The 15083-nt window shown below is 35.0% G+C and overlaps 1 protein-coding gene across 1 annotated transcript; it reads left to right on the forward strand.

The window, feature by feature from the left end:
- The first annotated feature begins 7801 nt into the window (after positions 1-7801).
- LOC104217275 (vesicle-associated protein 4-2-like) lies at positions 7802-13815 on the forward strand. Its single transcript, XM_009767469.2, has 7 exons — positions 7802-8379; positions 9289-9359; positions 10173-10254; positions 10354-10472; positions 12578-12655; positions 12789-12908; positions 13410-13815. Exons 1-7 carry the CDS (start codon positions 8118-8120, stop codon positions 13467-13469), a joined length of 792 nt encoding a protein of 263 aa, XP_009765771.1. The 5' UTR covers positions 7802-8117; the 3' UTR covers positions 13470-13815.
- The last annotated feature ends 1268 nt before the right edge of the window (positions 13816-15083 follow it).

The following is a 15083-nucleotide window of genomic DNA, read 5'->3' on the forward strand; positions in this document are numbered from 1 at the left end:
TCAGAAAGTCTTAAGGAGGTGTTGTCCCATCCAGAAAAGAACCAGTGGATGAAAGCTATGCAAGAAAAGATGGAATCTCTACAGAAAAATGGCACATACAAGCTGGTTGAACTTCCAAAGGGTAAAAGACCACTCAAATGCAAATGGGTCTTTAAACTCAAGAAAGATGGAAATGGCAAGCTGGTCAGATACAAAGCTCGATTGGTGGTTAAAGGCTTCGAACAAAAGAAAGGTATTGATTTTGACGAAATTTTCTCACCTGTTGTCAAAATGACTTCTATTCGAACAATTTTGAGCTTAGCAGCTAGCCTAGATCTTGAAGTGGAGCAGTTGGATGTGAAAACTGCATTTCTTCATGGAGATTTGGAAGAGGAGATTTATATGGAGCAGCCAGAAGGATTTGAAGTAGCTGGAAAGAAACACATGGTGTGCAAATTGAATAAGAGTCTTTATGGATTGAAGCAGGCACCAAGGCAGTGGTACATGAAGTTTGACTCATTCATGAAAAGTCAAACATACCTAAAGACCTATTCTGATCCATGTGTATACTTCAAAAGATTTTCTGAGAATAACTTTATTATATTGTTGTTGTATGTGGATGACATGTTAATTGTAGGAAAAGACAAGGGGTTGATAGCAAAGTTGAAAGGAGATCTGTCCAAGTCATTTGATATGAAGGACTTGGGCCCAGCACAACAAATTCTAGGGATGAAGATAGTTCGAGAGAGAACAAGTAGAAAGTTGTGGCTATCTCAGGAGAAGTACATTGAACGTGTACTAGAACGCTTCAACATGAAGAATGCTAAGCCAGTCAGCACACCTCTTGCTGGTCATCTAAAGTTGAGTAAGAAGATGTGTCCTACAACAGTGGAGGAGAAAGGAAACATGGCTAAAGTTCCTTATTCTTCAGCAGTCGGAAGCTTGATGTATGCAATGGTATGTACTAGACCTGATATTGCTCACGCAGTTGGTGTTGTCAGCAGGTTTCTTGAAAATCCTGGAAAGGAACATTGGGAAGCAGTCAAGTGGATACTCAGGTACCTGAGAGGTACCACGGGAGATTGTTTGTGCTTTGGAGGATCTGATCCAATCTTGAAGGGCTATACAGATGCTGATATGGCAGGTGACATTGACAACAGAAAATCTACTACTGGATATTTATTTACATTTTCAGGGGGAGCTATATCATGGCAGTCTAAGTTGCAGAAGTGCGTTGCACTTTCAACAACTGAAGCAGAGTACATTGCCGCTACAGAAACTGGCAAGGAGATGATATGGCTCAAGCGATTCCTTCAAGAGCTTGGATTGCATCAGAAGGAGTATGTCGTCTATTGTGACAGTCAAAGTGCAATAGACCTTAGCAAGAACTCTATGTACCATGCAAGGACCAAACACATTGATGTGAGATATCATTGGATTCGAGAAATGGTAGATGATGAATCTCTAAAAGTCTTGAAGATTTCTACAAGTGAGAATCCCGCAGATATGCTGACCAAGGTGGTACCAAGGAACAAGTTCGAGCTATGCAAAGAACTTGTCGGCATGCACTCAAACTAGAAGACAGTGCTACCTCCTCTAGATGAATGAGACTGGAGGGGGAGATTGATGATGTCCATCTCATTGAAGAAGTATTAGGCATGTGCCTAATAAGAGTTTTCTTTGGTTTGGTAGCCAACCTTGTTGACTTGGTTTGGTTGGTAGCCAACCTTGTTGAATTTCTTTGGTTTGGTAGCCAACTTTGTTGAATTGTGAAAAGTGTGTGTAAATTGTCAAATATTGTAGGCTTTAGAGGGTGAAGCTTTGGCTATAAAAGGAGAGCTTCAACTCTCATTTCTACACACCAACAAAGAGAGAAAGAAAGAGTGAGGTTTCACAGACAAGGTATAAGAAAATAGTCTGTGAGGAAAATAGAGAGTGAGCGATATTGTAGTGAGGTGGGAATATCAAAAGAGGGTTATTTCTTTTGAGTGTTGTAGTGGTCTTTGGAGTATTTATCTCCGACCTACAAAGTGTAAAATTTCTTACTATAGTGATATCAGTTGCTCCTCTCGGGGTCGTGGTCTTTTCCTTTATTCAGAAGGGTTTTCCACGTAAAAATCTTGGTGTCATTATTACTCTTTTATTATTGTTAATTACCGTATCTCGGTGCTACATTATTATTCCGCTTTATTACCGTGAATATTATTTTGGTAAGGGGTTTATTCCCAACAAATTATGCGATTTCTGCACGAGATCATATGAATTTCTTAGAAAACATCCAAGTTCGGAGCTCCTAAAGTTTAGTCGCTAGTGCAATTAATAAAACCAAATTTTCTGACAGCTTTTTTGGATGGTTGTTATTGTATTATATTGTTACTTAAATTTTATTGTATCGAATCGTTAAATCCGTCGTTACGTAACGATGAAATGTTGTAACAATCGATTTGGTGTGCTCGCATCGTTACCTTGTCTTTTTCTCTCAATCTCACCCTTCATTATTATTAAATAATTTATTTTATCATTTGTCCTACCTTCTTATATACCGTATTATAATTTTTCTTTATAATATTGCAAGTTCATTCATTATATTATTGGTGCGTGATACCATGAAATAACAGCAAACTGAGATAATATTCCATCCAAACATTGTATTTATCAACGATACAATACAATACAATACAATACAATATAATACAATACAATACAATACAAAACAAAACGGTGCGTAACGACGATCCAAAAAGGAAAAAAGAGTGTGGTCCAACTCTTGTCTCAAAAATCAGAACCAATGAATGGATAAGTAAATATATGTAGTCTCCTTTACTTCAAGGATAAAATAACTAGAAAACCATTGGCTGGAGAGTCCATAGTAGCAAAAAGACCACTGGTTTATCACTCTTTTGTTTCTCCCCTTTAACTCTTTGCTTCTTTTGATCACTGCCTATATATTAACCATTAGTCCCAAACTCTAAATATCATCTTCAGTACTATCAAATCTACTACTAGGCACTAGCAATCCAAAATTTCAGAAAAGCAAAAGCAAGATTTCATATATCAAAACTCAAGTAGAAAAAAGAGTTTTTAGAAAGAAAACCATATATCATGAGTTCAAGCAGGAGAGCATGGATAGTAGCAGCGAGTGTTGGAGCAGTGGAAGCTTTAAAAGACCAAGGTTTTTGTAGATGGAATTACCCTTTGACGTCCTTTGCTCAGCACGCTAAGAATAATATGAGATCTTACTCTCAAGTTAAGAAGCTTTCTTCTACTTCTTCCTCCTCACTGATTGCAAGGAGTGAGAAGGCAAAGCAATCTGAAGAGTCTTTGAGGAAAGTTATGTACTTGAGCTGTTGGGGTCCCAACTGATCTTATTTTCTTCTTCATTAGATTCCTTCATCGTCATTTTTACAGAGACTTGAAGATTTTCAAGTTGAAAAAGGGGGAAAAAAGGAATATGATGTAGAAAATGACTGTAAATAGAATATAAAGGCATGCGACCTTACGATTATATGTAAATTATCTATGAGTTACTGCGGAAATTTTGATGTCTTAATGTTTTGATGGATCAACTATAGTAGTAATATTTTGCATTACTTCAGCATGCTTGCAATAATGAAGATGGTTTTAAAATTTGAAATACGTACAAATGATCATTAAGCAAATGCAAATTTTCTGAAAGGAGCTAGAAGTCTGCGATAATGTCCAAAAAAAAGTCCCTGATCCTGATGCTAATAAATCTAGTTTATTAGTTATCCTTTATCATCAACGATCTAACATGAATTTAGTAACATGGTATTTCTTCTTAACATACTACTAATTTTTATATTTTATTAATTTAAATGTATTTATGAAACATATCTGAAAGAATTTGATCACCCAATCAGAAGGCAATAGGTGTAGTGTGACTAAGGATTTATTAACTGTTTTGGATAACCTTACACAATAGATGAGTAACAAGTGTATTTCTCTAACACATAGTAGTACATTAAATTACTAAGGGTGTGTTTGGTACGAATATTTTCTAATTTTCCCATGTTTTGTTGGCTTAAATGTTTTGAAAAATATTTTCCTTATGAACTCATTTTCTTCCAATTGGAGGAAAATGTTTTCCTTATCAAAGGAAAGGAAAATATTTTTCAAAACTTCTTCTCAACCTTCCCACCCTATTCCCCGCCCTCAACTAACCCACCCCACACCCACCCACCCAACCCCACCCCACCCCTCTCCACTACACTCTCCTCTCTCCAAAATAATTTTTTTTTCTTTCAAAAATTCAGTCTTTTTTCCGTCACCACCCACCCTGCTATCCCCCCCTTTTTTGGTAAATTCAAATTTTTGTTTTTTTTGTTTTTCTGCATCATCCACCCCCCTCCCCCCAAAAAAGCTTTTTGTTGTAATTTTTAAATTTCTGTTTTTTCGTTTTCTTACACCACCCACCCCAACCCACAGCCCCCCCCCCCACAACTCTGCACAATATTTTTTTGTACTTCATTTTTGTAATTTCAAATTTCGTTTTTTTAGTTTTTCTGCACACCCCCTCCCCTCCTCCCCTCGAGATTTTTTTTTAAAATATATTTTCAGTTTAGTTTTTTCATCTTTCGGTTTGCAGGTTCGAAATTTTACAGGTTTCAAAGTTATGAGTTCGGAGGTATATGTGTTTGAAAGTTTACGGCTTTAGAAATTATAAGGTTTACAGGTTTGAAAGTTCGCGGTTTCAAAAGTTTAGCGGTTCAGAAGTTTGTGAAATTTGTGGGTTCAGAAGATTGGTGGTTCGAAAGTTTATGGATTCATGTTTATTGTATCTAAATTATTTATGAATACTCTTGAGAAGTTATTTTCCTTAATTTGTGTACCAAACACCGAAAAATAAATAAGATTATTACTTGTTTTTCAAGAAAATATTTTCTTGGAAAACATTTTCCGTTATACCAAACACACCCTAATTCACTTAGCATTTTACACAAAGGGATGAACTCAACCGAGTGGAGTTGAGTTAGGTTTCTTGAGCTCGAACTTTGACTGAGTGAAGCTGGACTTTCCGAAACAAGCTGATCAACTCGAATGAAAAAATGATCAAGCCAAGTTAGATCGGGCCTAAATAAATTAAAATAAAAATATATGCATACAACAAAGCCAAATTTTCTAACCGTGTGGGTTTTCACGTGATACTGCTAAAGACGCAAGCCCAACATTTATGTGGTTTTATTTTCAAGATAATTTCTCATGGTTTAGGCTCAACATACAAGTGGGTTTTCTTTAATCTTAGCCAATCCGTGTGCATCGATCTTATTGTTCATGTATTTTGGCATTATGTGCATCAGCACATATCATTCTGCTCGATCGTCTCCAAAAATAATCCAAAAAATTATTTTATGCAAGGGCAAAAATGTACATTCACAGCCGCACACCACACTCAAAAGTGTTGAAAACCATGCTCCAAAACCAGAGGAATTCACAGCCAAAAGCCTCTGGTTTTGTTCAGCACTTACCTATATATTCAGAAGCATCAAATCTCTGGGAATTCAACAAACATAAAATTCAAGTCTTTTCAAAAGCAGTAGCCTTCTTCAACAAATTAGAAACCTTCACAAACTTATCAAAGAGTTTCAAGAATCAAGACTGAAAAAATGAGTTCAACAAGCAGGGCATGGGTTACAGCAGTAAGTTTGGGAGTGGTAGAGGCACTGAAAGATCAAGGAATTTGTAGGTGGAACTACACATTAAGAGCCATACATCAGCACACTAAGAACAATTTGAGGTCATATTCACAGGCCAAGAAGCTCTCTCCTCACTCTTCTTCTTTGGTTTCTGCAAACAAATTGAAGCAGTCTGAAGAGTCTCTGAGGAAATTCATGTATTTGAGCTGTTGGGGTCCTAATTGAATCTTTATAGCAGTTAAATTTAGTGTTATCTGTTTGTACATAGTCTTTGACAATATTGAGAGGCCAAATGATGAATGGTTAAACGGGTAATTTTTCAAAGCTTGAGGCTAAATTGCCCAGCCAAAATTAATAGACAGACCTTTTCTTTGTCTTTCGCAATCCACATATCTTGACTCAATTATCTTGTAATTTTGAGGTTTTGCACCATTTTATGTGTTAACTTCATTTTTTATTTTTCGTTTAGTAAAATTTGAAGTGAAAATCGACGAGTACTACTTTAAAATCCCAATTACGCAAATGGAAATAGCCAACAAAAAAGCGACATACATGACCATTCAGCAAATTGGATATTTCTTGAATGAGAACCTTTCCTACTTGGCGCCTTGATGTTATCGTAATGTGCAACACAAATTAAAACGAGGAGTTGAAAAAAAAAGGATAAGACTAAATTTGAGAACGAAATTAGAAGAACGAATATCTGCTATAATCGACATTAGTAGATCAACATTTTTAAAAAGCATATTGCTTTCTAATGTTGAACCTCGTCTAATTCGAGCACATAACAATTAACGCCTAATCTCTCATGTTTTTCAATTTTTATTTATACATTCATCAGCTACGTGCTAAAAATAGGTGAATGTTTGTTTCTCATGATAACATGAGACAAGAGCTTTGATCACTCGTCCCCCTATGTTTACTTTAGATGCGGTAAAACATGCTATTCTCTTGTCCAATTTTTATGTGATATTTATTGTATTTGCTGAAACATCATATCTATTTAGAATTTACTCGAAAGGTAATGCTGGATTTGGGCCTCTAAATTTATTGTTTATCCCTATTTGTTTTGCATGTGCATGCAATGTGAGAATACAATCCACTTTGACTAAGGTCGCCTATCCACTTTAGCTACCGAACGGCCCAATTGGACGGGCATTAAGAGAAAACTCTACCTTAATCTTTCTTTCTTAATTTTTAGAGTTCCACAAATAGTACAGGAGGAGTTAGAAAATGAGAAGAACTGAAACCTTACACTAATTGGTGAAGATGAAATTGCCAGCAATACCAAACCCCGAGAAGAGACTCCCTTCCATAAGAAATTATAATGTAATTATTTTGACTTTGGTCAAGGAGTAGGGTCAATCACAAAGAAGGAATTAATGATTACAAAGAAGAGTAAAATCTATAATTGCTTCGATAGAAAGATTGAAGAGGAGTTTTGGAGCAACCAAAAAATTATTTTCTATTGTGACTGTCACGACTTTAAGTCGTGAGAAGTTTTATTGTGTGTGACTCCTTTTTGTCTTACAAGTTTGTGGTCCCCAATCTTACACTTCTGGGTCCACAAAAATCTGGATTCATAAAATTATGAAACAAAAAAGATGCATCATACAACTAGTCTCAGTTGTATGAGACACAAAATTAAATTTTTCCCCTTGACACAACCCAAAAACATAGCTTAGTGGTCAAAGGTGTTCAAAACTTTTATAAGGTCGTTGATTCTATTTCCACTAGCTATAACCTTTTTAACTTTTTCTTTTTTTGAACCCCTTCGCGATAATCCTATCTCCGCCACCCATCTGATGGTGCAATTCTTCTATGAATACCGAACTTCAATGGAAGTATTAATTCGAATTTCTAGATAATGCCAGTGGGTGTAATGGTATCCCCCAACTATTAGCCAAATTGTAGAGAAAATGAAAAAGATAGGAAAATTTAGCACTAGAGGGCCACATGAGAATATCATCAATAATAAAAAATTGCCTATGCTGTTCTTTTCATTAAATCCTACAGTATATTCTGGCGTCTAGCATCAATCCATCACGCCAAATTATGCCTTTCAATGCATGCTTTAACTTTAATTTGAAAGCTTTGGATCCGCCTCCAGATTGGAAAAAGCATTTAATAATTGTATAAATATGTTTAAATCCTACTCATTGTGGATTGAGAAAGAAATGGATGAAAAATGTAAAAGAAAAAGAAAAAAAAGATATACAGAAAAGGAGGAAGCGGAAGAGGAAAAAAGCAACAGGAATGGAAATGGACCAATGAGGAGAAGTATATATATATAATATAAGATTCAACTAACAGCCAAACCAACAGCAATAACTGTGTCACACTCCCCATACATACAAATTATGACAACAACCCATCATTCCCACGCTATGTAACTCGCATCCTTGACCCACACCCACCACTCCTAAATGCTCTCTCATTCACTACCAACAATTGGCTAGTGGAGTAAAACCCAAATTAACAACAATGGCACTTGCTAATGAAAAATCTGTTTCTGATAGCAAGATTTGGGGTCTTTGTAAATTGCCATTTTGGCATTCAAATAGCAGCTCAGTCGCTGCTTCCTCTTCTTCTTTTAGGCAACAACAACTACAGCATCATAATGGCATGTCTGTGGATCATCATTCTAATGTTCATGCTTCCCTTAAGGTTTCTTCTGTTGCAAAATCCTTACTTCCAACTCGTCGCAGACTCAGTCTTGATCCTCAAAACAAGCTCTATTTTCCATGTATGTTCACCATTTTGGCTTTTTCTTTTTTGTGTTGGTTATTTTGGCGATACCCATCTAATTGTTTGTCATGAATAAGACCGTATCCACTTTGATATGGCATCTGTTTTGTGTTTCCTATTGCATATATAATTGGTTGATTTCTCATCACAGAGGTAATTCACTTATTTTGCCACTTTTCTTTTGCTTATTTGTCTTAATTTTGGATTTAAGAGACAGAAAATTGATGCACTACTTCTATGTTTACTAAAATGGAAGGTTGATTTGTGATTCTGAGAGTGATGTCGAAATGCAATTTATAGAATATATTTAGCTGCTAACTTATGTTTATTAAGTTAACTGGCTTAATGTTAACTACTGCATCCATCCAATTTATGTGACGGTGAACTTCATGGGTTTTGGACAGTGATCTCAAGTGTTAGTAACTGAGTTTTTAATTTAATTTTTGTAGATATTTAATAGATTTTTAACACATATGCAGAGTTTAGGCCAAAACTATAGGGTTCTCCTGAACCCATATCTTAAAGACTAGCTCTGTGTTTCACTGGGCGCGGAGTCTACAACGGAAAAAAGACTTTTGAAACTTTTGGTCAAAAATATGCGTTAATGTGATAAATTTAAATCTAAATTGTTTATAAATATAGAAATATGACATTCTTTTCGAGACAAACAATAAAGAAAGTGTGTCACCAAAATGGGACAAGGGAATATATCTAATTCTGTTTTGTGCTATGTTTTGGATGAAACTTGACTATTTAGTTGAAGTAATAATTCTTATGCCTTATTTACCAAAAAAAAAAAAGTATTAACTTTTATGCCTTAAGGACAGTCTTTCTATATTTATCTGTTTATTTTGTTCATTTCTGTATCTATTGGATTATGCTTATTCTTTTCTTATCCCTTTTGAAGATGAGCCTGGCAAACAAGTCAAGAGTGCTATTAGAATTAAGAACATTAGCAAGAATCCTGTAGCCTTCAAGGTACACTATTCTAGCCTCATTTTCCTGATATTTTCTTGTTTTAGTGGTTCTAACAGTTGCTACTTTATTAATCTGATGTGAAATGTGCTTAGTACCTAATATTCATTATGTCAATTTGCGATCTCCATAATTAGTGCAACAAATCAGTTTAGTTCCCCACTAGGCCAACTTTCCTGAGTTGGGTGATGATAGTACTTATGCTTTAAAGACAATCTGCTTAAAGGTTGGCCTTTTTTGTTAATATAATAGAAATTCTGGCTATTGAATACTAAAATGATGATGAATTCTGGTTAGTGGGTAACGTTCATTATTACGAGATGTACATCTCTATGGAAAGTGAAATTGGAACTTTCAAAGAGAGAATTTGTCAAATTTGTCCTAACGGAGGGGGGGGGGTGCATAAAATAAATTTTTGTTAACACAGAACTAGAGGAGGTTCGATTCCTCTTTGATGTTGTTAAGCCAAGAGTGCAAAGCGCATGCACAAGTTATACTATTTCATGGCATGCATCTTCAACATGTTGTTCATAATCAGGCCAAAAGCAATTTTTTGACCAATGACCATAAGTCTTAAAGTTGAGTTTAACAAGCATCATTCTGTGTATTAATTGGATGTGATTAAACAATACCAATCGTATTTGGATTAATTAATATAAGATAGATGCTTAATTACAGACATTTACTCTTTCTTTTGGTGACACAAATAACTGACATGCATACTCCTTTTTCTACAAAGAAATCTTTTCGTAATCGCTATCAGTTTACTATTTCTATTCACACATATTTTCTAATTTTTTCATTGTGCTATCTTAGTTTCAAACAACCGGGCCGAAAAGTTGTTATATGCGGCCGCCAGGAGGTACTCTTGCTCCTGATGAAAGCCTTATTGCAACTGGTAATATCCACTCTTGGCCTTTTTTGTCCTTTTGTATGATGTTAATAAAAATAGTTGCTTATTGCTGTTTTATTGTGCTAATATATCACCTCATAACAGTTTTCAAATTCGTTGAGCCACCTGATACTAACGAGAAACAAGTTGGAAAGAAGAGCAGGGTCAAGTTCAAGGTTATGAGCTTAAAAGTAAAAGAGGACGTGGATTATGTGCCAGAGCTGGTAAGTGCTAAATGATGGTTTGTCCCTCCATGATTTAACAGATGGATCCTCTCATTAAAGTGAATAACTAGCTCAAAATCAATCTCGGCCTTTGAAAACTTTATTTCATTCTTCCCAGTAATTCATGCACTTAAAATTCTTCATCTTGAGTTCTTAGGCTCTAATTGGTACAGAAAAATGAATATCCTAGATATTTGACCTATTATCCCTAAAATATACATAAGAAAAAGGAAGAGAAATCAACCACATGCAGATGGAAATATTGAATAAATGAAACAATATCTAGAATAAGAAACAGATTGGGTCTTAAGGCCTTACGATCAAAACTTTTTCAGGGTCATACTTTTTGTTGAAATGGAAAATGAATCCAAGAACTTTTTCAGGGTCATACTAGAAGTGGCATGCTTCTTCTTATGCCGTGATTAGTTTCCTTTAAAGTTTACTTAGAATATGATCAAATCATTGATCATGGTTTCCTCCTACTCCTCTTTTTAAGCTACAGTTTTTGCACCACTATGACCATGCAATATATATTAGGAAAGTAAACCGTCCACCACTAATGAAGAGAATTATACTGAAGGTTTTAGGGCATTTGCCTACCATGATATGAAACTCTGATCCCAAAAGAAATATATTTTCCTTCTTATTTTAGAAATATATGTAGAAAAGACTGAATTGGTCCTGGCATTGTCATCATTTCTGAATGCTATTTTGCTCTTTTAAAAAACTGTCATTGCGAGGTAGGGAGGATTTGTCCTGGTCACCTTCATGTTCACATGATATATGTCCTCTTTAGATCAGCTTCAGAAATCAACTCAGTAGGGTACTAATTAGTTTAATCACTTGATCATATGATCCGTATCAGCAGATGTTGCTATGGATTCAAAATGTGCCATGTTCGCTGCAGTGGATAGATATCCTCCAGATAGAGATGAGAGCACTAATATTAAGTTGTATGTGAATGTCTTTGTCCAGCAAATCTATAGAGCATCACACCAAGTTGTGTCAAATGTGAAATACCATCTCCAACAATTTATTTTAATTTCTTCTTATTCTGCAATCTTTGCCACAAGTTTGCCACAAGTTTTACATCCTAATCATAGGCGCTGACGATTTCCAGTTAGAAGAAATACAGAACATACCCAGTGTAATCCCACCTAGTATGGTCTAGGGAGGGTAGTGTGTACGCAGACATTACCCCTACTTTGTAGAGGTAGAGAAGCTGTTTCTAATAGACCCTTGGCCAGTTAGAAGAAATAATGTGAAAAATAAACGATCCTTAAAGGGAAATCAACTCTTGTTGCCGGTAGTTTATACTTTTTTCTAGTGTATTTGAAACATTTAACTCATGTACTTTCAAGTTTCAGCTGTACTTTTGATTCTGGAATCACAAGTATTCTTGACGTTCTTTTGCATTTCACAATTTTCTCCATGATGGTTAAAAGCTTTACTGTAATTCCTTTGGTCGCGGGCTAGACATTCTTCTAGATATCTTTTCTTAATCGTTCTCAAAATACCAGAATATTTTGCTGGACTTGTCTGTTACGCTTCACAACAAGCAGTTTCAGAGCCATAAACTATCAACTACAGGAATAGTGGAGCTAGTAGTGACTCTCACTATTTGTAAATCATATTGTCCCCCGGACTTGACAAATAATGGTTTCTAGCACTTCCTTCTCCATAAAACTCTGTTCATAAATGAAATTCCTTTCAATATTATTGATATTGCTCGATTTATTATGTTTAAGGACTGATTCATGTTATAAGAATAATGGATCGTATCCATCTATTATCAATTTGGCATTTCGTGTCCAACATCTTCTACTTCTGAGTCTTGGCTGTGAAAGTCTTTCCTCTTTATTGTTTTATGGATTCTATAGGCGAATTGAATCTAAGTGATAATGCAAGCAATTATTGACTTCGCACTACTAAGAAAAGAAAAGCGAAGAATAATTAAAATAGATGTATGTAAGTTGTTTTTCTCTTCTTTTTTCAATTTAATTTACTTCTATTTCCTTTTGTGCACCCCTTTCCTAAGTCGTTTAAGAAGTGGACCTTTTGACACTCGAAATGCTTGATTTCATGCTAACATTGATTTTAATCAGTTTGACGAACGGAAGGATGAAGTGGCAGTTGAACAAGTACTGGGTGTTGTTTTCCTTGATGCTGAACGCCCTTGTCCTGTAAGTAGGTTTTCTCCTCCAATTTTGCTAATTAGTCGAATCAGATTTTTTCTGCAGTCTGTTTCTAGTAATGTAATTGTCTAAAGGTTTATGTGGAAATGGCTCTAAGGATTTCGTGGCTCATTTTCCTTAGGCACTCGAGAAACTTAACCGCCAGCTAGCTGAAGCTGAGGCTGAAGTCGAGGCACGCAAAAGGCCTCCAGAAGATACAGGTCCAAAGATTGTTGGGGAAGGTCTTGTTATAGACGAATGGGTAAGTTGCGTTGACACTATTACGTTCCTATGTTGAATGCTCAGGTTTTACATTACAAATCAACTGCATTTCCTTGTTAAAAAAAAAGAAAATTCTACTGCATTTAGAATCTTCACTTGTTGCTCTCTGATGCTCTTTGAATGCTCATAAAATTATATAACGGGCCTCGTCCCAAACCACTAATGAAATGGTGAGATAGCTCAGACAACCTTTATTTTTTTCCTCGAGATAGCTCATAAAAATTGTGCCAGTACATAAGTTGAGCCATAATAACAATTACAAAGGGAAGGGGCTTAAGTAATAGTTGTTGTCATTGTAATGCAAGGCAAGAAGCACTACAGTGGACATGAAACATGGAACTTAAATTTATTTGTTCTTCTTTAGTCATCTGCATTACAAAAGAATTGCCCGGACAAATATCCAGTTTCATGGTTTGGATTGCGTAAAAGCATAATCAGCATGACTTTTGTTCTAACATAGTCATTGATTTTACTGTTTCAGAAAGAAAGAAGAGAAAGGTATCTCGCGAGGCAACAGGTTGATGGAGTTGATTCAGTATAGAAGCACTCTTTTCTGTGGATGGTTGAGAAGAATTTCTATGATAAGCAACTGAATTTTTTCATGCTACTGTAGTTCATGGTTTACTCTCAATCCATTCGATCCTGGATCGTTGCCTTGTGACTCTTGCTTGTATATAAGAGAAAAACTTGGGAAGTTCCTTCCATGATTAATGAACAATTACCTCCAATCTGTTTCTTTCCTAATTGATTATTTAGGTTCTCTGAAACTTCTAAGCCTGTAGTTATACAAACCATTTTGCACTTCTGTACTAATGCACACAAGTGAGTTCCCCTTGAAATGTTGGACCATTGATTGTTATAGTTTCAATTTATTTTCATGTTTAAGACTAGAAAAGATTCCATTTGTTATTGTTTTTGTTTTTTGGTTTTAGCCAAGGGTCCGGAAACAACCTCTTTGCCTTCTTGAAGGTAGGGATAAAGTCTGCGTACATATTATTCTCCCCAGAACCCACTTGTGAGATTATACTAAGTCTGTTGTTGTTGTTTTTTGGTTTTCTCCTATCTTCTAATATTTTGGGTGAGAGGTTAAAGTATGTTCCATAATTATGATGAATAAATATACCGAGGATTGCAAACAAAACAAAAGAATTAGTGATACACAAAGGTTGCTAGGTGAATCGACATTCTCTTTTGCAGATGCTCTTACAGTTCTATTAACATGATTTTGTCTTGCATATAATAAGGCAGAGTACTAACTTTCATTGAAGTTGAAGAAGAGAAAGCAATGATAGAACAAACAATCTGAGATGCCTTTTAGCATAAATAGAACAAGCACTCCGAAGGTGTCTTTTAGCATAGAGTAATGAAAAAATGACACTATATAGCCGCTGTAAAAATAATAGTCGAAAAATAAATAAAATATATATATTTTTATATATATATATATATATATATATATATATATGCACATATTTTATATGCTATATACAAAAATTATATAAATTTCATATACTTTTTCGATTACCAAATATAAATAATTTTTGGCAGAGCTAAAAGTGATAATACCCCTAAAATAAGTGCCTTTTCAGGGAGTCTAGCTTTGCAAAATTCAACTTTTGAAGAGATGTGGCGAACAGATAATTTGGGACCCTGTGGTGATTATTTGAAATTATTAAGTTCATTAGATTATTGATCTAGACAGCTGGAAAGCAGGTTGGTATATACGCAAAGACAGTTTTGTTTATAAAAACAAGAATATAATTATTAACTACGCACAAGTTGCTTAATATTAAAATGATTGATAATTTGGCACTGATGGAGTTTAGAATTAGATGAAGATATGGTGGAATTATTTAAACCATCTTGAACTGATATAATAATTTCTCAAATCTTTTATACTTTATTAAATTGAGATTTCACTATCATAACTAAGTAGTATAATGTTCAAAACAACAAAAGAAAGAGAGATCTTTTTCTTCTATGTTGCGATAGTATAAGTGATTCTATTTTGTCTTAAGTTTGTTTTTAAGGACTTCTTGAAGTGGACATGTGACCTAGCACATAGTGGATCCGATATATATATGATATTAGGGGCTTTTTGGTTGATATAAACAAAGCCGTTGAGACATTACTCTTTTAATGTTCATGAAAAGGA

Source organism: Nicotiana sylvestris, chromosome 7 (assembly GCF_000393655.2).
Source record: "Nicotiana sylvestris chromosome 7, ASM39365v2, whole genome shotgun sequence".
Lineage (NCBI taxonomy): Eukaryota > Viridiplantae > Streptophyta > Magnoliopsida > Solanales > Solanaceae > Nicotiana > Nicotiana sylvestris.

Bases quoted from the DNA above. Each gene is read 5' to 3' on its own strand.
- LOC104217275 (XM_009767469.2), top strand. From the start codon at position 8,118: ATGGCACTTGCTAATGAAAAATCTGTTTCTGATAGCAAGATTTGGGGT. The intron at 8,380-9,288 runs GTATGTTCACCA...TCCCTTTTGAAG, and splicing joins AAACAAGCTCTATTTTCCAT to ATGAGCCTGGCAAACAAGTC. The intron at 10,473-12,577 runs GTAAGTGCTAAA...GATTTTAATCAG, and splicing joins TGGATTATGTGCCAGAGCTG to TTTGACGAACGGAAGGATGA.